At 42.7% G+C, this 25,877-nt stretch overlaps 1 protein-coding gene across 1 annotated transcript in view; it reads left to right on the top strand.

Annotated features, from left to right (window-relative positions):
- The first annotated feature begins 16,927 nt into the window (after nt 1-16,927).
- COL1A2 (collagen type I alpha 2 chain) overlaps nt 16,928-25,877 on the top strand; it is a 42,081-nt gene continuing 33,131 nt past the window's right edge. Inside the window, exons 1-6 of the mRNA XM_076331490.1 lie at nt 16,928-17,149; nt 19,531-19,541; nt 20,162-20,179; nt 20,864-20,899; nt 22,554-22,637; nt 24,007-24,063. Coding sequence (XP_076187605.1) covers nt 17,080-17,149; nt 19,531-19,541; nt 20,162-20,179; nt 20,864-20,899; nt 22,554-22,637; nt 24,007-24,063 — 276 coding nt within the window. The 5' untranslated portion in view covers nt 16,928-17,079. The remainder of the gene's footprint in view (nt 17,150-19,530; nt 19,542-20,161; nt 20,180-20,863; nt 20,900-22,553; nt 22,638-24,006; nt 24,064-25,877) is intronic.

Below are 25,877 nucleotides of genomic sequence, written 5' to 3'. Positions count from 1 at the left end.
TGGCAGTAGTGCACATCATCAGATGTTACGCATTTTCTGTGATTTACGTGCTGAGTTTTTAGGGTGGAATTCATGGAGTAGTCCATTACAGTTTTAATCTACTAATATAAACATCAGCAAACATAAAGGAATATCTAAAGATATAGATAATTTTTATTTTCAAACTAGTGGCACTCTAAAGAAATTTCATTTAATTTACTAGTTACACCAGATTAAAACTAGTGTAAATGAGGGAAGCTTTTCTGTTTCCTTTCAGAAAACTAATGTCAGTTATTCTGATTGTGTCTTTAGTCTCCTCCTCTGACTCTCCTACAAAAATATAGACCTTGTTGTTGCAGTCAGAAAAAGATGCATTGATTATCTGTGGCATTGACTGTAGCCATTCAGATACTTAACTTTTAATGAGAGAGTTAAGAAAAATAACTCCTCCCCAGGACCTGAAAAACTTCAGCTGAAATCATAAGAATGTCTGAGCCGAAGTCCCGTCTCCCTCCCCGCCCCCATTCTTCAGACTGCACTTTACTTAAATAAACTATTTGGGTTGGAAAACATTCCTTAGGTCTATTCTGACTCATGATTTCTCTGCCGGTTTAGAATCTTTAAAACACCAGGCAACTTGTCAAAAGCTTCACTCTACCTAATCTGCTGGGGAAAGAAAGGCAGCTCCTCAGTTCCTTGAGCACAGGGAGCTCGGTCCAAACAAAGTCACCACATTGGGTGATGGCTGTTGCATGACACATGAGGAGGGAATATGGGCTCTTTCCTAGATTTCCTAATTATGCTCTCAGAGGGACACAGGCTGATGCAGAACTGGCTATGAAGAACTCCCACTTTTTCTTTCCAGATTTTTTTTTTCCTTTTTTTAAAACAGATTTTGGGACCAATCCATCAAAAAGTAGCCTTCAACCAGTTCAAAAAAAAGGCTGACCACTCCATATAAACACCAACAGAGAACTTACGGTGTAACAGGGAGCGTTGTTCTGGTATTGATACTACAGCAAAACCATTATCTCATTAAGATTAACATGTGTTTACTTACCAAACAGTTCCATGAAGTATAGATTTAGGTCCTCCCTCTCATAAAGAGCACAACAAACTTCCATAGTTACACAGTTTTAGATGGAAACAGGTGTAGACCCATACAAACAATCGAATCAGTGGTTTATCGAATCAGTGGTTTCAGATACGTTTACATATCAACTGTGTTATTGTCTATGTGCACACACGCAGTTCATGTAAACTGCAAGCTAATACAATTTACCTTATTCCTTTAGGGAATAGAGATAAGGTAATCTCATTTTCTCACACAGATTTCTTCATCATGCTCAGAGACACTGATTGCAGCTCAGCTGGTGCCAGATCTTTTGTCAAACCACCTGTACGCAGTAGTTCACATCTTTCTTTGTGATTGCATTGTATACAAAGACTTGTGAAGACTGATAGGGCTTTGTGTTTCTTTTGCCAACTAGTGTGACTACAGAGTATTTTATTCCAAGGAACGGTGCATGCTTCGTCTGCCATCAAAGGGCACACAGTATGGTAAAGACACTATTCTAATACCTCATAGCAGTGGAAAACAAGAAAGTGAAGAATCTTCTGTATGGGCTGGAGCAAGTCAACCCACTTCATGTCCAGGACCTGCAGGTCTCTGTTATTAGCTGTTTAGACCCAGTTGCGTTAAGTAGCTCATAGAGAACAACCCAGAAATCAAGTGGAAAGTGATGCCCATTTCACTACAGTGTTTGCACCCACTCCCTGCAAACCCAGTTCTGTCTGCTAGTACAGCTCCTCTCATGCTCCGCCGCAGTCTTTCCCACACAGCACACTGCTCCTGCTTCCCTCACAGCTGGCACACAGCTGCAGCTCCCGGCCCATCAGGAGAGAGGCAGATGTTTGGTGCCAGATGAACAGCAGCCATTTCACAAAGCTCCTCACCTTCCCTTTGTCTCTTTTCCATGCTACCTGAGCACTACCTGAGTGAGCCTAGCTGCTTTCCCCACCACACAGCACCCAGCTTATTATACACTCATGTGCAGTGCAGAAAGCATACAAGAACCCAGGTTAGCTAATTATGGGACAAGTCCTGGAACATTTATTTATTATGGGGCAAGTCCAGGAGCTATGGACACTTCTGCAGTGCTGCTTTCTTTGAAAGGTGGTAATGTGAGTAGGACTGAACCTTAAGAACAAATTGTATCAGATACGCATACATACAGGTATACTTGGAAGACAGAAAGGTTGCCTTAAGCCATCTCCTGACCTCAGTCACAACCCCTCTAGGTCCCTCTCTGCACCTTTTTCCTGCATTTTGCCTTCTATCCCTGCATTGAAATGCAAGATGTGTTTACATTCTGCCTACCCAAGAGACTTCTGTAAATCTCTGATCAGCATGATCATACAGCGAAATAGTTGTTAGCTGGCTCTCTGTAAACACACATACTGTTCAAATAAGGGCTTGAAGACAAGGGCTTCCTGTTTGCTCTTGTTCTTTTACAGCCTCACTTGACGGGTAAAGTCTCTGCAAGTGACAATATAATCCATTTTTGGCAAACTCATTAAGAAATATATGTAAGAAATAAAAAGAGTAACTAGAGCACAGCCACCTTGCTGTGGTTCAAAGCTAGTGTCTCAGGCCCTCGGAACCATAATCAGCCACAAATTTCCCTCCAAAATGTCTTTAGAACTGACTAACATAGAGCTGGTCATCAAGACAGCATCTTCCAAGTGGCATTTTAATGGCCAGACACCTTCCTAGTGTGAAGAAGACTGAAAAGCTGAATTATAGTCACAATTGTACTCAGGCAGTGAGAATGCTGTTTCCCAACCTTACTCATAGTTATGCCAACTCAGTGATAAATGAGGCCTAACGTTCTGCTTGGTGGAAATATAAAAATTATATTCAAGGATGATATACAACAATGGTAAGCAGTCTAAAAGAAGTGTACAGGCGATAACTGAAAGATAGCTCTTCAACTAATAATTACTTGGAGAGATGTAATGCCCAGGTGTAGCTAAAGCTGAGTGAATAGACGCAGCACTAAAGGTTCAGACTGGCATTAGAGCTCAGCCAGAGTCTGCTTGGGCCAAAACATTAACATTTCTGTGTCAGTTGAAATTAAGGCACTAAAAGAAGAATATTTAGCACCATTGTTGAACTTCATATCTTCAAAGACCTGTGCCAGCATGAAACTATTAGCATGCACCACACATCTGTAAGTCATGTAAATGAAGGCTCTTATACGCATTATGCAGAGGGAAAAGCAAGGACCCAGGAGGTAAATTGCCAGAGGTTAACTAGTAAATCAGTGGCTTCAGGTGATTTAAACGCTTGACTGCTGGTTTTATGGCAAATACCATCTTGCTGCCTTTTTACATAACTTGTATGCAAATGTTCCATTTGTTGCAGGACATTAAGAAATTATCTGGAAGCTTAATGGCCCCTTGAAATTATGAGATTCTAAGCTCTGTTAAATTGGCAAATAGGGGCTCTACCTAATCTGAGTCCGTTGACTGTATTAATGACCTGAAAACTGAATATTGGTGTATGCAACATGTTTATCATGTAACTCATTAGTTACATTTCTGAATGAAATTTGATTTAACTGGTAAACCAAGGCATGGGAGGTAAAACAGCAAAATAAGTTAAAAACCAAGAGAAGAAAACTATGAAACTGATACTGCAGGGAGTGAATGTAAAGGTATTCTTCACTTTTCTCAGTCTAATTTTGGCAAGGATATTAAGAAGGGCAGCCAAAGTGCTGTCATTTTTAGTAGTGTGATTCTTGCACCAGTGAAATTCTCTGGTGTGCTGTGATAGATTCCCCCAGGTGTAAATGCGACCATTATTTAGTTCTGGATCTCTAGTAAGTGAGCCCCTGCTCCTTCTCTGACCATAGTTTAGGAGCAATTGTTACTTTGATGGAATAAGACCTGAGAACCTGAAATCCATGTAAAAATTGGTATGGTTTTATTTTTAATGAACAACTTTGCAACTGTCAAATGCAGTTCTGTGCACAAACAAATAACCTATAAGCTAGAGATTTATTTTTTTACTTAGAGAAAACAGAACTGATAAAATAATATTGGTAGAAAGAGGATTGTAGGCGTAGGAAAAGAGGCTAATTGTGGGGAAACAATGAAGATATTAGGGGTAAGGATTATTAAGTAAAAATAATTTTCAGACATCAGTCTAGAGAAGGAAATTAGACTAGGATGTAGTTGGAGGTGGTTGTTTCTTCTCACATATTCCTGTTTTTACCACAGATACTTGCTACCTCCTTTTAGTGTCCTGATAGTTTTCATAGGCAGGCTAACGCCTGTCTGGCATCTTCACTGCCAGTCCTGGAAGAAAGGGTTTCCCACCTCACCACCTTTAAGATATCCCCATCAGTCAGTCCAGGAACAAAGGCCAACAATTACAATACAGAATTGCACTCACTGAATATGGGATATCCCTTGAAAGGTGCTCTAATTTTCAGCAACCTTTCAATGGTAAGAAGTTTGCTTTGAAGTTTTTGATACAGAACTCAGCAGAACCTGGAATGTTTGAGGTCAAAGTATACTTTTTCCCCTATTCTTGACATACCATTCTTGACAAAAACCTTAGTTGGAAGAGAGAGAGCAAACTTAAATTTTCAGGACTGAAATGTAACAGTGTAGAAATGAATTTACAACAGGTTTTCTTTTTTACCAAATGAAACCCTAAAATCTTAATAGTTCCCAGGATTCCCCCTGTATTTTGGGTTAGAATGAGAAAATCTAGCTGCTCAAATTATGATGTCAGCTCTTCCATGCTAGTTACTGAGCAAGGTTTCCTTGTAAAAGCCTGAAGCATTGCCCTCAAACCCCTCTGATTCTTTTTTCTCCGCACTTCCCTAGTTGTTGTTGGAAGAAGTCAATCCAATGCACCAAAGCAGCAGAGACAGAGGCTCACAAGGGAAAGACTCAGACTCATCTTTTGTAGCTCTAATTCCCATGAATGCACCAGCAGATCAGATACCTGATACGTGATGTATTTCTTACCTATGTATTACATAAAGTCTTTTTATAATTCAGCATATCTCCTATAGTAGATGGGAAATATTGTTGTTCTAGATATGATCAGCAAACACTAATCAAAACCCACCTCCTAGGATAAAATAATCATATTTCTTTTAGCTAAATAAATTGGAAGTTTTCTCTAATTGTGAGTTGTCTTCTATTTCTGTTGAACTCTTTCCTTCTGTATTTCCTCAAACAGGGATGAAAGGAAACTCTACACTATTCTTTAGGTTATCTGATTTTTTAAATCAAATTTGTGAATCATGACAATTTCTCATGAGCCAAGTTAACCTATGAGCAAATTAACCCTTGCTAATCAGGCAGAATGGTTCAGTTTCCACACAGTTACCCTGTTGATTTAAAATAGTAGCAAGCCTGCTGATTCCCTATTGCTGTTTAAGGAAATCCTAAGATACTATGAGTTGTATGACAAAACTCACTGTTCAAACAGTCTTTGCAGTTGACACTGCATAAACATCAAGAATGTCATTCCTCTTACCCCAAACTTGTCTTTGTGCATGAAAAAGACACAGCAAACTTGTGTATTCCCCTTCAGTAGAGCTCTTCCCTGCAATAGGGGCAGCAGTTCCAGCAACTTGGAAAGAGCTGAGAAATATGAGAGTCTGGAAACAAAGCAATAAAAGTTCAGCTGGGCAACTCCAGTCAGAAATCATCTGGAATGTGGCAACACTGAGTTGCAGGGTAAGTTATGGATTTGTAAGCAGCCAAGGAAAATTAAATTAACCCAAAGCAAAGAAAAAAAGAGAACTCCTGTGCAAGCTAAGATACACATTCTCTGGTGCAGTTTGCTTTTCCCTTTGTTACCACTCAGACTCCTCTGATGATCAAGTATCTGTACAGTGAGGTTGGAGTTTGCATGTGATGAACAAGTAAATCTTGTCCTGAGCCGATGATGCAGAAACATGATAAGGCCTGAATTTTGAACCATGCATCTACCTAAGCTAAAAGCATCAAATTCTTAGAGTACAAGGATTTAGAATATTAGAGTATTAGAATTTATAAGTACAGAATTTTAGAATATTAGAGCTTGCAAGACTGACTATGCTGACCTGTCTGTATAGGCACAAAAATTGCAAAGGTCTTGGGCACTTGGACACAGCTGATGCTGCCACTGCAGAACTAGAGTCTGAGCACCAATGAGAGCACAAACTGCCTCAACGTTTGAAATTAGAGATAAAAGCATGAGTATTTAGTACAGAAAATAATGAACTAAGGCTCATGTAACTCTCTCACATTCTCTATTTGAATGCAAATTGCTTCAAGCAATAATTCCTAAGAGCATTTAAACTGAGATGAAGTTTATAAACCAACTCTGGAGGACACACATGCAGTTAGGCTGCATCACCAGTAATACACAGCAGCTCTCAGAAAAGCTGAAAGCTGCCTTCGTTTGAATGTCTCTCAGTTTCATGACAGGGATATGGAGGGAGGCACATTTCACTTCCAGCAAAAAGATTTACTTCATTTCATGAAAATAGTATGTGATTTGATGGCTGAGAGAGAGTTTGGCTTCAGCTGGCTGCATAATCCAGTCCAAATCTGCTAGGGATATAGCAGAAGAATGGATATAGCTATGTGTTCTCTCATAAAGGGTGATCTTTTCATTTTCAGTTTAGTCAAACGGAAGGCAGCTTGAATCAGGCTTGTATCTGGCTTGCTTTGCTCTCATGCGTTTGAGGGTACTGTAGGAGGCATGACCCCGCCCCTGCTTCTTCTCTATAGCAATTTTCTAACACAGAGACACCATCCTCTGTGGTTTGAAACCTTTCAGAGTAGCCTTCCAAAAGCCAAAGACCTGTTAAATGTTAATTACTCACTTAATTAGCCAGTCCGGTTTGTTTTGGAAGCACTTTAACCCTTTGTTGGCTTGTTCCTTTTCCATTCTATGAAATGGAAATTATTTCGGTACGAATAATTTAGGAAAACATTTTTGTTTTCAATTTGAATAATCTCTGATGTGATTGCAGCCTGTGGTCCCAGTCCTGCGACTGCTGCAGGAGAGGCTGAGCAGCTGCTGAATCACACCTCCTGAGGCTATCCAGGCTACTTAGGTTGCAGCCCCAAATTATCCTGAGAGGGCATTGCACTCTATAGGGGCTGTGCAGGGAATCCACACAGCTCATGCCCTTGAGCCTTGCATCATAGCATTCCTTTTTAATGCATGCTCTTCTGTACACTACCTGTGGTCACCTCAGAGCAGGGCAGCCTGCTCACTCGTGGTATAGCCCTACTCTACACTGCTACCTTTCTTATAGGGCAGCATAGCATCAGTTCCACTGAGGACCATGCTAGGCTCCTAGAGCTGTTCCTGAGACAAAACCTGTTGGGCTTCCTGAAGTGAATCCACTGAGACTCTCCAGTGTTTTAGGACTGAGGCCTACATGCACACAGAAATTTCACCAAGACATCCCAGTTCTTAACCATTCTTTCTGTAATTTCTTACATGATAAAAAAGGAGTAACTACAGAAATATATTATCATTTGTAAGAAAGCAGACGTTTGTACATGCATTTTCCATCTGGAGGTCTTCTGTCCAAATCTTACCCGTACCCCCGACTGAGCACCTTGTTTTACGTCACAAAATAAAAAGCAATTTACAAATGAAAATATTTTCCCCTGTGTCTGTTTACCAAAATCAGGTCAAGCTCAGAAAGTTTAACCATTCTCATGTACCACCTGCTCAGTAATATAGATTCTGTAGACATGTTCCCGCCTTTCTCAGAGTCCCATGGGTATACCTGTCAGGTACACTAGTTTTCCATTTAATTTTTCAATGGCAGTTTCAGGCATATTCTTAACTACAGACTTTTCCCAAGGAAGATCGAGAAGAAAAAAAGTAAACTTTTTGAATCTGCATACTATATAGGAAATAAAAATTCTTTTAAATACACAGACTCAGTACTGACACCAGTTATGGAAAATAAATGGGTACGATTGACCTGTCTGTTTAAAGAACCCAGCTTTCTTCCAATCCTATGGGTTTTTTTTTCTTTCACAAGTCCTTTGGGACCCAAGAGTTGCTTTATCAGGTCAGATCAAAGGTACATCTAACGCAGTGTTTTGTCTCCGACAGTGACCAATAGCAGACATTTAGAAAAAAAACCTAGAAGAGGTAGTATTTTATTAAAATATTCTCATTACCTTTAGCTTCTTACGGTGCAGCAACTTTCACTCTCAATTTGCCCTTAGCAGAGCTTCAATGAGTCCACTGATTTATTGCTTAATGTTTCAAATATCTTATTAAAATTTCATACATGAAAATATCATCCTGTAAAAAAAAGTAGAGTACACCGTTACAGCAAGGGTGCTTATCATCTCACAAGCCTATGTAGGAATATACCAAGCCAAGGATTGGCAACCATTTTCAAAGAGTGGAAAACCATGTAGGAGGCAGAATGGAGAGCTACCACTTTTTATGCATTAATGATACTTACTAACAAGGAAAGTTAATACTAAGAAGTTATTTTGTGCTGAAGAGTGTCAACAACTTTCAGCAAACATATTTTTGGTCCAAAGGCATGACAGACCTCGGTAAGGGAACACTTACATTCTCTCTATTTGCCTGCCCATTGCATCCCCCTGTAACTCCCAACCTTGTAGCCCACTTCAGTGCAACTGATGGAAGAAGCACAAGGATAATAAGATTCTGCAAGTTTCATGAAACTGGCAGGCAGGTAGAGGGAAAAACCTAAAATCAGCAACTCCAAGAAGGAAAGGCTGCAGTGGGAGTCAGAGCCTGTCCAGTTTGGCTTACCAGCAGGCCACTCAGCACAAATATGCTGGCCTGTTTGGGGCTAGCCCCAGCATGGACTGCCTTTTGCCCAGCTGATAGTTGTACAGGAAGGAGCTGAGCCTACTGAGAGGGAGCAGGTATAGAGGATGTGAGAGGGTAATCTGGGAGAAGGGAGGAGCTGACATTTTTAGGATGCATGCCACATCTACCTGTAAGGTCTATTGGTTACACCACTCATGGAATCACCTGGGTTTTTTTACAAAACTACATGCTGTTACAATGAACAATGACCTATTAATCATTATTAAATGCTTTTAACAAAGCACAACCAGCTTTAAAAATGCTTGTAGGGAGAAACAGCACCATACTGCATGCCATTCATTGATTCTACCATTTAAAAATGGGAACACTGTGGTGTACAAGTAATTCTGGGACACAGCAAGATATTGCACTCAGACAAGCCTTATATGAGTGATTGCATCTGCAAAGATTTCACATTTGCCTCTGTGTGACATGAGCATATGCCATGAGTCCTTGTACTCAGATGCTCTAAGATTTTTTCCTAGTCTGCAGCCAATCTTGTTTGTCCTTCCAGTGAATGGGGAGTAGAAAGTTGTGGGAAGGACATCCGGAAGTAATCAGCATGCAGATGATATCCTCTGCATCCTCCCTCCAGAATGAGGGGTTCTAACTACACATGAAACAGAACAGACGTCCGTCCGTAGCTGCTGTAGGAGATGAAAGCTTTTCAGGCCTGTGCAGAAGGTTTTTTTTCTCTGCAGGATAACAAGGGGTGAAAAGTTTTAAAGTCATGGAAAAACCTGGACTGACAGGGCAATGTTGTTTCTGAATCTTACTGATAGCTGCATGCTGCCTCATTTTTCAAAGTAGGATTTAGATGCATTTGAAAGCTACACCCACTGCCTGTGGGAATTTAGCTGCTTCAGAAGCTAGCTTCAGCCATGTGCAGTGACTGAAACAAGCCTTCACTTGCACTGCTGCTTATTTGCGACTGTCAGCATGCATACCAAATGGTATCCATATAATGAAGGATCAGGTTGAAGGTGCTTCCTTCATTGAGACAGATTTCTTTCCATTAAATCATCAGTTACGTACTCTTTGTTGTAGCTGGAAACCATCCCTTAATATGGAAAACTACCATTTATTATTACATTCATTGAAACTCAGGACCTGAAGATAACAAAGACTGATTATTTTTCCACCTGCTATAAACAGTTCCAGTTGTGGGTTCTTTTGGTGTTTTTTTATTTTTTTTTTTTTATTCTAACTGTGTAGCAAACTTTTTCAGTAGTTAATTTTGAGGTAAGGTACCAACGATTTGACATTCTCCCATAATATTGCCTATATGATTTTGATTGCTATAATAATTGTATCAAGTAATAACTAGAGCTTTATATGATACCCTCCACAACCTTCTGGGCAAATACATTTTCACACAAACCAAATACAACCCATGATCATGTTTGCTTATTTGCAATTACTCCACTGATCTCTACCTCTTACATTTTCCAGTGCTTATTTTATTCATGTACTTCTGAGTCCTTGACCTTATCACTCCCAAGCCTGTGGAGAATGTGAAGGAATGGATCTATACCAATCCACTACAAGTGATGTTCATTGCATTTTCATTTTTCTTTTCTCTGTCCATGATATAAAGAAAATTCTGAAAGTCCCCAGGCGCTGAGGCCCTGTAGCTGTCACTTCACAGTGCTATGCCATAAAGATGCAACGGAAGCTTTTTAATACTGTTATTTGACCTCCATTTCAGCAACATGCTGATTAACAGTGGTACAAGCTGGGTATACCAGAACACACTGCCACAGCAGAGACTTACCAGCTTATTTAGAGTCTGTCTACACATATCCATTAATATTTGTGTTCATATAGAGAAAGCTCACCAGCATTACTTTAATTTGCTTTTACTAGAATTTACTGAGACTGATGATCATTTTAAAAGGACTGCCTGCCTTAATTTTACCTTGCCTTCTGTTTTTGATGAGAATCTTGTGTGCCTTAAGCCAAAATTCTAAGGTTGACCAACAGAGTGGGCCAAAAAAAAAGATGGTTAAAGCAGAAAAAAGTCAAAAATGCTGTGATATGGCTTAAATACTTGTGAGATTTTCCAAGCTTGTGAGTTTTACAACTATGGTGAATACTGGCCTGTCTCTGCTAGTACTGAAGTCAATGGGAGTTTCCATTCCATTATCTGAGTGAGAACAGAATCAGAGCCAGTGTGGAGGGCTGTCTATAACAGCCGTGCAGACTTATGGCTTTATTAAATGGAATGGAGGTGAAGTCCAAATGGTCTTAAAAAATTAGTTTTAAAATTAGCTTTCAGATGTAAAGTAAGCTAGCATATTAATAATTGTGTTATTTTATTGGATGACTTTCAGTGTCATAGAGCAATAGATTGAGTTGATAATGATCTTAAAAGTAGTCTATGTGTCCTGAGTTTACTTAAGCTTGATAAATTGGTTTGGCTCCAGTAATGACCAACTGAGCCTTCTATCAATACGTGGACTAAAACTTTGTTTTGACCTCTTCAATTCCTAAATATGTAACCTTTAAGGAACAAAAAAGAAAAAGAAAAAAAAAAGATGAAAAACAGTATATACTTTAAATAAGTAAACACCACCCAGAAAGCTCACTGACTGCCACTGCAGAAGTTTACCACGTTTGAGAAGGATAACTAGACATCTCAGTTTCAGTGGAGAAGCCTTGAGCAGTCCTCTTTTTGCCTTTACTTAAGTATAATCAAGGAAAATTTTCCATTAAATTTGTCTACTTATCCCTTCAACAGCCCTCCCCCATGGGCTGCTGAGCTGCTCTCTGCCTATCAGTTATTCCTTTTCGGGAATCCAAGACCATTGCTCCTGCTGCGAATAAAAAATGATGATTTATTTAAAGTGTACACAGCTACTGGGGAACAGGAACTAAAGGAAGCAGCTGCCATAGCTGTTCACATAGAACCTGTTTGTTTCTCATTAAAAGTCAATTTGCTGGACTACTTCTCAAAAGCCACTTTAAATGATTCTGAAAGAACTGCCTTAAAATATCAAAGAAGTATTAGAAGTCAATGGCTATGAGCTGTTTGCATAAAGAACAGTGTTCCTGCTTCCATATAATTTACTGGCACTCTACAGACTCCCTCTAAATGATGATCCATGGACCAGCCAAGTCATGACTCTATGTACCTGTGCCATGCTCTTAGATCTCTGTATACCCTCAGTCCTACATGGGAACAGTGTCCTTACCACAGGAGCTTAGCATACCTGGCCCTTCAACACAGGGTGCAGAGGACTGGTGGAAGCTCTTTGCACTCTCTCGTCTCTCCTTGGGATTTTCCTGTAAGAGTATAGCACAAGTTTTGGTTTGTTTTTTTTTAACTAAGCATTCAGGAAGAAAAGAGCAAACAGGAAACAATGAATTGCGGTGAGGGGGATACACCATACTGTTTCTATATTTTCTCCACTGACACAGTATTAGCCTCCTTGTTATTCAGAGCAAGGTACTAACTATAACCAAGCTAAGATGTGAAGTGCAAAATCATAAACAGTTTTATTAAAGCTAGCTCTAATCAAGCTGATAAGTCTACACAGGAGACACGAAGTAGAATCTACCCAGGGTTCAGCTTAATGCTGCATTAAATCGTATAGACCCTCATACCTCTATGTATCCTACAAAAGACTAAAGCACTGTGCTACAGCCAGATTGTGTCACTTAACTGGCCCCAGCACTCAAAGGAGTCCCACCAGGAAACTACTTCCCTAATGCAGCTTTGTTGCTCATCCTTTACTGCTATATAGTTGGGCATGTATCCATTATCTGAACAAATTTGTGAAGCTTTGTGTTGGAACACACGTAAAGAAATCAATTATTTGCACCAACCACAAATACTGTGGCTCTCCCATTCATATCAGCCTGAGAACTGGGATCTGAGAGCACACTAAAACCAGTTATCCACCTTGGGGTATGAGATTTGGGGACAGCCTAAAAAGATGCAGATCTTTCTCCAAACTCTGGCATTGCTCTGTGTTTTCTTGTAATATGGTACTGGCCAGACAGTATTAAACTGTTTGGCTGGATAATGGCTCAATGGTTGGCTGATAAGTTTTGAAGGAGTAAGCAGGGCAAATGCTTCCCGGTGTATGTATTAAAAACAGTTATATTTTTCAGAATTTTAGGTCTGCATTCTAATGAATTGTTCAAAATGATGAGAAATAAATCTGCTTTGACATCACCTGGAAACTCATCTCTTTCAAAGCTTGCCCTAACAGCAACTTTTCCAGAGGTTATTTTTTATTACCATCCGTTTCAGTTTAAACTGTGCCATAGGCATTACTGGCTTCAGTGTGAAATAGTTCCTTTAAATAGATATGATCCAAAGGGAAAATGAGTTCTTAGATGTTTCCTTGTTAAAGCTGACTGATGAAATAACTTCTGGTATGCTAATGGCTCCAAAAGCTGTTATGTTACTTCTGTTAATTTAGGAGTCCCTGCACTAATAAAGATATTTGCATAATAGCAACCATTTGCAATAATTGTATTTTAAGGAAAACATATTTTCCAAGTTCACACTATAGATCCAAATTCACTGAGCGCTCCCTTTTTTGGAAATATGTTGATTCTTTCCCAACTTTCTAAGATTACTTGTGCATGCTTAGATAGAGTAGATGAGCAATGTAGTCTACCTTCACAACAGAAGCTGTGACAGTATCTGTATGATAAAGATACTTTGCAGGAAGATCAACTTAACAACCCTTTGTCACTTACCCTAAAATCATTTGGTGTTGCTTGAATTAATGCTGATGGTAGAGAGAAAAAGAGATTCCTCTTTTTCCTTCTTCACCTTTCCTCAAAATATGGAGGAAGACTACAGATAAGTGTTAGTGAAGAAAATGGCCAAGGGCTTCATAGGTTCTAAAGGTCAGGTATACATCTGAGACTGTTATGTCCAAGCTGCCGCTCCTAGAGAACTTCAGTTACGGGTTTTTCAGCATAGTGGTTTGTTGAAAAGAGACCTGTAGACATGGGAAAAGAGCCATACCAATGAATTATTATTCTGTATCTCCTTCTCTTTTTTTCTAGGGAAGGGCATCCTTACCCATGTGCACCAATCCTGAAATGGCTGGAGCACACCAAGAACTTATCTCTTCCACAGCCTAGAAGCTGTAGTTTCATACTGTCTCAACAGCTCTTGTGTGTTGCTGAGCTTCTGGCTATGTCTCTCCCTCAGCCATTTGCTTTATGGTAGAAGTGGCAGCTGAAAATCCATGTCTTTGACGGGGGGTCCCTTCTTTGGAGTGGAGGCTTGTCTTTCCTGTGTGAAACTTCATGGGTAGGATGGAGGGGAATGATGGTTTGGTTTAGTTTGGTTTGGTGAGGATACATGTGTCCACATTCTTGTGTCATCGGAGTATTCCATTAGTAGAAAAGGGCTATCATGTCTTGAAAATGTACATAAAAGTAGGCAAACATTTGTCTGACATTATATATATGCAATTACCCCAGATTTTGTCTCAAAAGAGTCTAAGTACTATTATAAGCAGGCAATAAATGTTCTCCTGATGCAGCAGAGTCAAAACCCATTTGACAAAATGAAGAAAAACTCTGGCTATAAAGTCAAATGATTGATTTCAAGGGATACGTTTAAAAAAACCCAACACTATTCACTGGAAGTGGAGGTGTCAGGAAATACTCGAACTTGAGCCTCAGTGCTTTGGGTCTAATGTCAATCATTATTTCAACTTGTTTGAAGGTCACTGAGCTATTGTAGGTTTATGCTGGCATAAACTTTAGTTAACTTTGCTGCCCAGGTTAATTTTAAATTCTATTTGATTTAAATTGATACCATTCACATGAAAGATACAACCTGAAAGAGTACTTATGTACTGTTTATGCCATATACTTGTATTGCAATGTTTCAATATATCATCATCTGCTGGGCTCCTATTTTGCGGTCAGACATATTTTGTTAGATCACCTTTTTCTAATGCTGATGGTATTTTTTTTTAGCCAAACTACAGGTTTAATTCCACATGCAGTTTAATTCTGTGCGTTGTCATGCACGTTATCCATTTCATCGGCACTCTTGATAGCTCGGGAATGTCCCGTACGTGGAGGCAGCTTCAGGCAGGCTGTTCAGCCTGGGTAGGGCGGGCTCTCCCTGACACGCGTGGAAGCGTGGCACAGGGCTGCTGTTTTCGGCGGTGCCCGGCGCTGGCAGTGCCCCTGGGACACAACCTCTCTGGGGTCCCCCCTCAGATGGACACCCATGTCCAATCTTTCCCATGCTTTCTGTACACGTCCCCCCGAGGGCAGCTTACAAACAAGGGCTGGGTACACCCCCTGCATCTCCCCAAAGACAGGCTGCGGGAGAGACGACCCTCTCCGCTCAGGGGTGGGCAGGAGGCGGCGCGGTAGGGGGACTAGGCTGTCAGGAGCCCTCCCGCTCGCCCCGCCGCGACGCCCCCGCCAGCGCGGGGGCTCGTTGCGTCTCGCTGGTGTGTCTGAGCAGGATCCGCCTGCTTGGCGACCCACATCCCAGGGGCTGGGGGAGGGAAGGGGAGCGAGCACCGCGTCCCGCGGCGCCCTCCTCGCTCCTTCCGCCCCGGAGAGGGGGGCCCGCTCTGAGGCGGGGCTCCCATTTGCCTTCGCCGTTACCTCTGCCCGGGACTCCCTTCAGCGAGCAGAGGGGGCCCGGGAGGGGGCCGGCTGCCTGGAGGAGCCCCTGGGCGGGGAGGCGGGCTGGCCGCGGCCGCCGCTTGGCCCGGCCGCGGGACCACGTCAGCTCCCTTCAGTCGCCGCGGGCCAGAGGCCGGCGGGACCGAGATGGGTGACCCCAAGTGACTGCAGTCCCCCGACCCCAATCCCTGGGGCAAAGCCCGGGGAGGGAAGATGGGGCCCCGCTGCCCGCCGTGAGGGGCGGCCTGTCCCGGCCGGCCCTCAGAGGCACGGCGCGGGCACCTCTCCCAGCCCCCTCGGCCTCCCTGAGCGCCGTGAGGCGGTCAGCTCCCCCTCCCCGCTCCCCCCCCCGCCAGGGGAGAAGCCGGCTGCTGGACAGACGTGGCAAGCAATTCCGCCAGCTTTCCCCTCAGCTGGGTGCGCGGGTGGCCGGCGAGAAGGGGAGCTGCCGGCAGCGCTCATCTTCCTTCCCGCGCCGGAGAGCCGCCGGTGGGGCTCTGTTTAACGGGCCGGGAGGCGGGGGAGTGCTCGGGACGGCCGGCTGCCGGGACACCCCAAGATCCCCCCTCACACACGCACACTGCCCGAGCGGCCGCGAAGCCGAGAGGAAAAACTCGCGGCTCTCTGCCCGCGCCCTGGCCGGAAAGACCTCCCTGGGGAGAACAAACCGCTGGGACGTGAACAGGCTCTGCCGCGGTCGGCTGCGAGCGGGCTGATGGGGCTGTCGCTGCCCCCTGCTCGCCGCGGGGAGCGGAGCACCCACGCCGGCTGCCGGCGGGGAAATGCGAAGGGCGAGGGACCGGGGTGACAGGCTGCCCGCACTCCGTGCTGGAGGGACCGGGCGCCTCGAGACCTCTGGTGAGGGAGAGCGTCGCCTTTTGCCCTCGGTTGCGGTGGGACGGCGGGGAGGGCTTGGGCAGAGGATCCAGCCTTCTCCCGGCTCCCCTGACCGCTTCCCCGCAGCGATCCGAGCGGGGCGGGAGGCTCCGCAGGCCCTGGACAGCTCCCGCTTTGAAAGCCCTCGGAGCGCCCTCCCGGCCGTTGCCAGGCGGCCGCCCGGCGAGGCTCCCGGCCGCGCAGCCCAGAAAAAACAGGGCGAGGGGCGGGGGACGTCTGAAAAAAAAAAAAAAAAATCAGACGACGAGTCAGATTTTCCTTCCGAAAGCCTCAAAGTGTCCACGTCCTCAAAGCATGGAACCAATTTAACGTCGCCGCCTCCCCGCTCCCCCCGCCGATCCCTCCCCCGCCGACCCCGCGCCCCCTCCGCCCCGCGGCTGCCGCTGCCAAGGCTGCCGCGGCGGGCCGGAGACACGGGGCACGTGACGGCCTGGGAGCCGCGCGGGCCCCGCGGCCGCCGCGCGCCCATTGGCTGCGCCGCTGCCGGTGACTCGGAGCTCCGGGACCCTCCTGCGGTATAAATGGGGCGGACGGGGGCTTGATTAATTTAGCATCCCGGGCAGCAGGTTTCTGCTAAGGTTGGAGTTACTCCTCAAGACTGTATGCCTGCGTCCCATAGGTAATAGCTAACCACCGACCAGGGACTCTGCACCACAAGGAGTCTGCATGTCTTGCAACTAGACATGCTCAGCTTTGTGGATACACGGATTTTGTTGCTGCTTGCAGTAACTTCATACCTAGCAACAGGCCAACGTAAGTGCTTTTAGCTTGTTTGTGGCATGGGTGGTGTCAGGGGGTGGCTGTCCTACTCTCTGCGCTCTATCCAGACGTCTTCCGCACGGATGGTAGTCTGCGGGGAGCTGCAGCTTCCCAAGCTATAGAGACCATCTCATAAAACTGCCACCTCCGTCCCAGATCAGAATCTAGCTTTTTTTTTTTTCCCCTCAGAAATAGAAAAGGATGGCAAAAGGCCAACGAGATCCCCCCCCCCCCGCCCGAAAAAAAAAAAAAAAAAAGGCGGGCTCGTATCCAAAGGAGAATGCAAAGCCCTAATTGGAGCGCAGATGCTTAAAGGCGAGGAGGAGAGCGCTTACGGCGAGCGGAAGAATGCAGGCTGCACCCAGACTGCACTTTTGTGAGACTTCAGGCGCGCTTTCCGAAGCGGGGGAGCCGGCAGGAGTGGGAGAGCGGCGGCTCACCCCTTCCCTCCCGGGGGAGGGCATGCGGGCGGCGGGCAGCTCGGTGCGCGACCCCCCCGGCCGCCGCCGCCCCGCCGCGCACGGCGGCACCCCCTGGAGGCGGAGCGGGGCCGCTGCGGCACGCCGTGCTGTTGGGCGTCCCCCGACCCAGCCCGGCGGGGGAAAGCTGTTCGCGGCTCCCCGGGTGGTTCTCCGTACACTGAGCCCGGCCTCCTGGGCGTTTCCGGAGAGGGAAGGACCGCACGAGGCAGGAGGAGGGAGGGAGGGAAGGAATATTGCTTAGCTCTAGTGCGAAAAGGGAATGGGGCTCCCCGAGGGTGCAGCGCGGCTCTCCGCCACCCGCTGGGAAGAGGATTTAGTGTCCCCCTTCGCCGACGGAGAAGCGCAGCTTCCCCCACACACACACACTGCGGTGGGAGAGAAACGCGCCCCACGCACTTGGCTGGGGGGGAAGCTGAGCCTTCCCCCTGCCTCCCTGCGGGGCAGCATCCTGTGAAGTCCCCCCTTAGCCCCTCGCCGCCGTTCCTCTGCAGGACTGGCTTTGACCTGGGGCTTGGCCGCGTTCCTAGGCGGAGGAGGGAGGGAGCAGCCGTGCGCTGCCCGCTCCTGGCGCTCGGAGCCCCCGGGAAGGTGCCCCCCGCGCCCCGCCCGCCGCCGGCTGCGCCCCGCCTCCCCCCTGCCGGCGGCTGCCACCTCGAGGTGTGGGGTGGCGGCGAGGCGGTGAGGAAGCCGTGGTGGTGGGCGGCACGGTGGCCGTGGCCCGGAGGAGGCCCGAGGGCCCGCGGCGGGGCCGTTCTGGCGGGGCGGCCGGACTGAGGCCTGTCCCGGCGTACCGGGGCCGCCCCTCCCGGGACATTCCCCGCCCCGGTGACGGGCAGCGGTGGCGGCGCCTTCGCGAAGGCTGAGGAGATGAAGAGGTTCGTGTGGGGATCCCGCCATACCGACCGCCCCCGCTTTTCCCGAAATAAGATAGTGTAGCCGCCAGTGTCACCATCACCTGGGGGCAGTAATGTTTTTAATTTTATGTTGAGTTAGTATAGGCAGTCGGTGTTCCGCCGTGGTATTTCAGTGCTTTGTAGCGTTCAGCACTTCAGTATTGTTACCTTTTTGCTGGACTGTATGAACCAACTGAATTTAGTGTGGTCATACATTGCCAAAGTGACACTGTGGAAAAACACCCAACAACTCGTTAGTTAGTAATAATGCCAAATTGCTGGCATTAAAGTGTGATGTGAGATGTTTTTACCATGGTAAGTTTCAGCCAAAATAGATTTTTAATTGCTTGAAATTCAGAAAACAGATTTTTGAAAATTAGTATCTCCAACTAATTAACAAGAGCGTACTTAGTAGTAAATAACATACAGAGAGAAAGTTAATTGCTATTTGGTGTTTAATAGTGTCAAACTGTTCTCTATTATGCACTATGACATTTTACAGGGAATTGTGGAAATAGGTATGTTTGGGTAGAACCATTCCCCATAAAAAGTGAGATGGGGCCATTTACATTAAAATTTAAGATTACTCCTACAATTTAATATTTTCACATGTGTCAGCCTGTCTGGGTTCATTCGTCTGTTGCATGTACACATATGTGAAAATATGTATGTACATTTTTTTCCATGGAGATATGTTTAAGCGTATTTAGAGCAGCCTTATAGAAGATATCTGCCTTTTTACTGTATCAACCATATTACTTGTTTTAATTTCATTAGCAAGTCTGTTTTGAATTTGAAATACATAGCATTCTCACCTGTGAGTCTTTACAGTTCAAGATAATCACCTTAAAAGTGAGAAATTACATTAAGAAAATGTTTCTTGCATTAAGAAAATCAACAAAATAGCATTTGGATTTAAAAGCATTGAAATGTAAAACTTGTAAAATAACTGAATCCACACTCTAATTATCTCCTTTTTTTCTTTCCCTTCTTTTTCCAGATGTGAGTGAGGTCAGTATGATTATTTTTTATCTAATATGTAACACTCAACTTCAGTTAACAGGCTAGACTACTTTTTTGTGGCAGCATTATTAACTAATGTTAATTCCCAAGATGATCATGGAAAGATACCGATTAAATCCTGAAGGGACTGCCCGGAAAGGTACCCACCCCAATTTCTCAAGTGGGACGGCCTTTTTAAGAGACTGCCTTCATAGGTGTAAAGGCTATGAGAGGAAAGTAACGGAGCAGTGGTGTTTGGACATTATAGCTAGCAGTTTGGATTGGAGATCACTGTACTTTAAAGCCAGTCTTCCAGTCTAAATTTCGTTGCACAGAAGGATTATGAAAGAACTCAGGTGTGACTTTTTTATGCCAGTTTTGTAGGCTGTAATAGGTATAAAAATGTCAGTCTTCAACAGAATGTTCTAATGTAGTTACATGTATCTTTGCTATATAATCAACTCCTAGCCTTCATAGTAATATAAAACCATAGGGCATACTTAAATATACTGTACTGAGAAAAATTATAGTTATGTAAGAAGATGAGTCTAAGTTTGTACATTGTTTTAGTTTAAAATATTGGGAGAAATTGTATCTTCTTTTTAATTCTCTTCTTTATTTTTTTCCAGGCATCTGCAGGGCGGAAGGTAAGCATTTTTATTTTTCTTGTGTGGAAATGGAGATGATATCAGCTATTCTTAGGCAGATTAATATTTTGTTGAACATTGGATGAAAGGAAAACTGACTACATTCATTATTTCCAGTGTTCCCTGAGAATAACAGTAGCACTGAGATAAGTAGGAAGGAAAAAGGAGGGAACAATGGTGCAACATGTTAACACCAGGGTAAATTCAAATACTGGATTTAAGCTGCCTTAGCCAAGGGCAGAACTAAGCCTACCAAGAACTAAACTGCATCAAAGTAGCATTCTTGTTCAATGAGAGTTCCTTTGGAAAGATTTACATGAATTGAACAGTACAGCAATATCCATACAGGTCTAAAATGCTAGATAGATTCTATTTTATTTCTAAAAGTCACTACTATTAAATTAGAGCCAGTTATTCAGTAGAGACTAAAACCAACTTTGCAAGTACTTCTGTGGACCGTGCAGTGGTACTTTTAACTGATGTAGCAGTGACAGTGACTAATCTATTTCCAGTGGCTTATTGTGGAAAAAGAGTATGCTGCCTGTGGAAAATAGCTCTCAGATCTGTATGTGCAGTCTTCTTTCCCTTCTTCATGTACACTAATTACTTTTAATGTATCTGTTTCCCTGTATCATCCTGGAAAATTTCCATGGTAACTCATTAAGTTTTATTTTCTTCCAGCAGGGCCCTAGAGGAGACAAAGGGCCACAGGGAGAAAGGGTAAGGAATTAGATTGACGTTCATTTATTTGTGACCTTTGAACAACAGTTGTTGGAAGACCAGTAGGAAAAAAAGAAATTTAGGCATTGATGTGAGATTAAATGAATGTACCTGTAGAATCTTGCATGTACAATTTCATTAAAAAGAAAACAAGTTATCTATGTACCAAATTCTGCCCCGGCAATACCTCACCAACCTAATTATGGTCATTGTGCCTGAGCAGATGTGGTTGAGTTCAGATGGCAGCCTAGGACTCCAAGTGATGTTTTGAAAAACTTTTTTCCAACTGCCCACAGTGGAAATAGTGCATGAAAATGCAGAAGGGAAAGCTGACGCATGAAGATGTAGTCTTTGAACAGTATGGTATATGGATAAGCTCTCTACATCAAACCCGAATAGACAAAGCTAGCTTATCTGTGCCTCTAAAGATGGCTTGAAAAAGCTCTCTTCTTGGCAGCTAGGCATTTGTCATCTACCTTCTATTAGTCAAAGCGGATATTGTGCTGTTAAAGACTACTGTAAAAGTAACCATAAATAAGGACAGTTGAATAGTTTAATGGTAATGTTCATTCGTATTGCTGATACCTGCTTTTCTGATTTGCTTCTGCATCATTGCTGCTTTTTGTAAAGTGGTATTCTGAAATTCACATCCTTATCTGGGCAGTGCGTAGTTATCATGTCTTTTTCGTATCTTCTGAAAATGTAAATGCCATAGTACTGATAGGTAGCACTGAAGATTTCTTAGATCGTAATATGCTGACAAACATAATGGGAACTATTAGGAAGAGTGTATCTGTATGGTCAACTGGATATTTGCTTTAGGCTACCACTAACTAAATTTGTTTAATGAAATTAAATACATGCTTTGTCCTGAAGGCAGCAAGCCTAATCATGCTCCTTTAGAAATCCGTAAGACTTCTATTATGGATTTCATCTAGCACTGAACTGGGTCCAAAATACAGACCAAATGAAATACCTCACCTCAATTGCCACAACGGCAAAACTTGACCAGCTTTGTGCATTGAGGATGAAAGAATGTAAGGGCAAATGTTGCTGGACTGAACACATGTAATTTCAAGCTGTTGTGAATGAAGTTATGACAGTGGTAGCAGAGTGACAGTATCAAAAAATCTGTAGAAGAGCACTGCTTTATTGTCATTGAATTTGCAATTATACCAGCAAATAGCCTAGACTGATTAAAAACTGGCCTTTGACTTACTCTGGATCTATGTTAGTTTGTACCAGTAGGGCTGACCTCTGCCAATCCTCAGCTGGTCAAATTTTAGGCTCTCACTAACAGAATCTGGCAGGCTGTGTGGGTCCACATGGGTCACTTGGGGTTCATGGGTCCAAAATTTGGTCGCTTAAAATGAAACTTCCCAATTTGGAGGTTACACTTTGGTAGCATAGATCCAATATTGCCTCCATAAATCTTCTCAAATTTGAAACTACAGTAAATATCTGATACGAGGTATGGCAAGGCAGTGTAAATTCAGGCTATGCTTATTTTCTGAAGTTAGCCATTTATTGAAACTGCATATATAGCACTGCTGTAGTGTGTGCTGTAGGTGCCTGGTTGTTAATGAATTTATCATTTCAGAGATTTCTTTAGCCACTTCTAATGTTCACTTTATAATCCTCTTTTTGACTCTAGGGTCCACCAGGTCCACCAGGCAGAGATGGTGAAGATGGTCTACCAGGTCCTCCAGGCCCCCCTGGTCCTCCAGGTCTTGGCGGAGTAAGGCGTCCAAACTTTCTATTACTGAAACCGATAATCTGTGCTTTGTGACTAAGACTAAATGCATATGTGGTGGAAAACACTGATTTTGCATTGGAAACATTCTCTTGTGATCGGCAAGAAATTGATGGTCCCAGTTCCAGTGAAATTCTTCTTGTGATGTGTATTTTCCATGGCAAATTTGGATTCTGTATTCAACAGGGATTTATGCACAGGAGCAAATCAACCCTGTTAATTAGTATTAAAATTTATACAGCCATAATGTGTACGGATTAGGAATCAACTAAATGAAACCTGTGCTGTTAAGCAGATGGGGAAAAGAAATGGTACTTTGTGGTTGGGTTCAAGAGACAGCAACTGTATTGGAATAGGCTGAAGAAGACTACCCTTAAGCTAAAAGTCCATGCTTAAAAGTCCTTCAGAATTTTAGAATATCTTCCTTTAGAATTTTTCATTTCTACCTGTATTCATGCTGCAGAACGTAAGTGGACTGTGCCACATTCACACTTTCTGCAGAAGTGTCCGTTGTATTCTCTGCAGAATGCTGGCTTTAACTCTTTGCTTGACTTTAGCTTGCACAGGGAGCATGAAGACATAGACAGTGTCATATTGATCAAGTTTAGTAAATCCTCCTGTGTGGAAGAATACTTTTTGCCTTCAATATGAATAGCAATAATTTATTTTCCTATTAGCAAACTCCAAAGTGCTTTCATTAATTTCTATTATTTTAATATGCTAATAAAACAAAACAAGCCAGAAAAGGATTTTTGATTGTGTTGCATAGAACTTTTTTCCATTTTAGTGAAGAGGGAAAATGTACTCTACAAAACTAGATGTATATTTGCCTACAAAACTTAAACTGATAAAAGATCAAAAATCCTGTGCGGTGTTTCTGAGGCTGCATGCTCCTCAGATCTCTTTGAAGCTGAAGGGCCCACCTCATCCGATAGTCAATCAGGGCTGGTACATGAATTTTACTTAAGCAATGAGGTGAAAAAATATGTATGACTTCCCTCACTGGAAATTAGGCAGAACGATTTGAGGGTTTCAAGAAAGTTTTCAATTTTAAATGACCACTGAGTTTACATTCTTAATTTTCAGTTCACACTATTGCAATGCCTCCTTATCACTACTGTGTAGATATTTGAGGCCATTGTGTGAAAGGGCCTTCCTAGTAAAATCAAGTTTTTCTGGAAACAAGTGAATAGAAATGTATTTATAACAGGGCCATGTTTACTGAGTTTTACTTACGCTGCTTTAACATACCATATAGCAAGTCAAATGACAGTTAGATGTAGAATGATAATTATCAATACTTTTTAAAGTAAACTTTTTAGTATTTTAATTTCAAACTTTTTATCACCTACAGAACTTCGCTGCTCAATATGATCCATCTAAAGCAGCTGATTTTGGCCCAGGACCTATGGTAGGTATATGATTTAGCACTTGATAACTTGCATAGATAACACGTTTAGTATTTTCCTTTGAGTCTAATCCAGCTGTATTAATGCAAAGCATAGTTTTAAAGTTAGTGTTTTGACCATATATTGAGTCAGACTGTAAACTGATCCTCTGATGTAGGACAATGTGAAGTGTTTGAAATATAGTCTTAGGACTTGAAATATAGTCTTGGGACTGTATACTTAACTTGAATATAGCACTACTGGGTCTTGTGCTTTAATTCTGTCTGTTGACCACACTTTTATGAATCAGTGAATCTCATAATCTGATGGCAGATAACACATGTACTTTGATATAGTATTACTTTACCCATATTGAGACAGAAGATTGTGTTTCAGGAATGAGATTGATTGTAAAGCTCCTCTCTAAAGCAGACATAGGTCTAGAAGTAATTCAGTATCTCAGCTCCAGTTGGTGACCATTCCTTTTCCTGTGGCTGTACAACCCTTTTGATATCCTTGGATTGTACAGGTTTAGTAGGAAATTGGTCGCTACATTTGGTTCTCAACAATTGAATGTTAGTACTTGCTACTACAAGGCTATTCTGAGGAGGAATCTTTATCAGTTACTGTATACTATGGCCAGATGGACATTTAAGGAGTCTATTGCCTCTCCACATGAATTTCTAACCCTTCCTGATGTTAGCGGATATTTTCAGTGTACATAGATAGCAGAATATGGGTTAAATTCATCACATACACTGACATCACAGACAATGTATCTGATGGGTGAGCAACAGGATGAAGGCTGCCCAAGATTATTCTGGGTCAAGTGCTTGTTTCCATTCCTGAAAATAGTGTAATATTAAATGAATTTTTGAAAATACTTTGGCATCCATTTAGATACTAAATACAGGAAAATAGGAGTATCTTTATTAAAGTTCTGCCCTCAGTGTCTGACGATAAATCGGAAAATGTAGACGAGGATTTATTTGGGGTGTCACAATTTCTAAGTTCCAATTTTTGAGTCAGTTAGGGTTCATCTGACAGCAACAGCAGTAGAATCTACCAACTGTGAGGAATTTAAGTTTCATAAAGAAAATGTGAGAGATTGGGAGGATAGAAGAGGAGGGAAAAACAATTATGGAATATAATTTGTGAAGAGATTCACAGGGCTTATGCAGCACATATGATTCAGACTGTCCAGAAACAGTTATTTTTCCTAGAATTACTGCATATTTTTATAGCCACAAGGTTGCTTTAGCTTCCATAAGTAAATGCCTGTATTTAATATGCATTTTTTCCCCTTAATAAAAAGTATTCAGTCTTACAGGAAAGCTACATAAGCCATTGAAAAGTTGGCACGTGATTTTAATCTTGTAATGAGAAAATCTAAAAGACTTCCCAAGAAAGTTTTAAAACCAATTAAAAACATAGTGATTTCTGTTGAAACATCTTATAAAACATTCGTTTGGACAACAGAAGCCTAAATGAAATTTCAGTTCAAAGTTGTTTGCTTGCTTAGTAAAGCTTAAGACAACTGTTAAGAAAGTGCAGTAATTTATGGAAATTTCCTTTTTTTTCAAGAGGTATGTAAATTCTAAATTCAGTCAAGGAGAGTATGTTAGTGACTTATTTTGGAGGTGAAATGAAGAGAATTTAATCAAAAACAGAAAACAATGACATTTAAGTAGAAGTTGATCATTATTTGAAATAGATGTATATACAATATGTATAAGAGTTGTTTGATTTCTTTCCAAAATTATGTGTGAACCTCCCAGTTCGTGGTAATACTGCCATTTATATACCTTTTTTTTCCCTTCTACCTCTCTACCTTTTT

This window comes from Aptenodytes patagonicus, chromosome 2 (genome assembly GCF_965638725.1).
Source record: "Aptenodytes patagonicus chromosome 2, bAptPat1.pri.cur, whole genome shotgun sequence".
NCBI classification, from domain to species: Eukaryota; Metazoa; Chordata; class Aves; order Sphenisciformes; family Spheniscidae; genus Aptenodytes; species Aptenodytes patagonicus.
The sequence above is the reverse complement of the archived record's forward strand: the minus strand, read 5'-3'. Positions and strand labels throughout refer to the sequence as shown.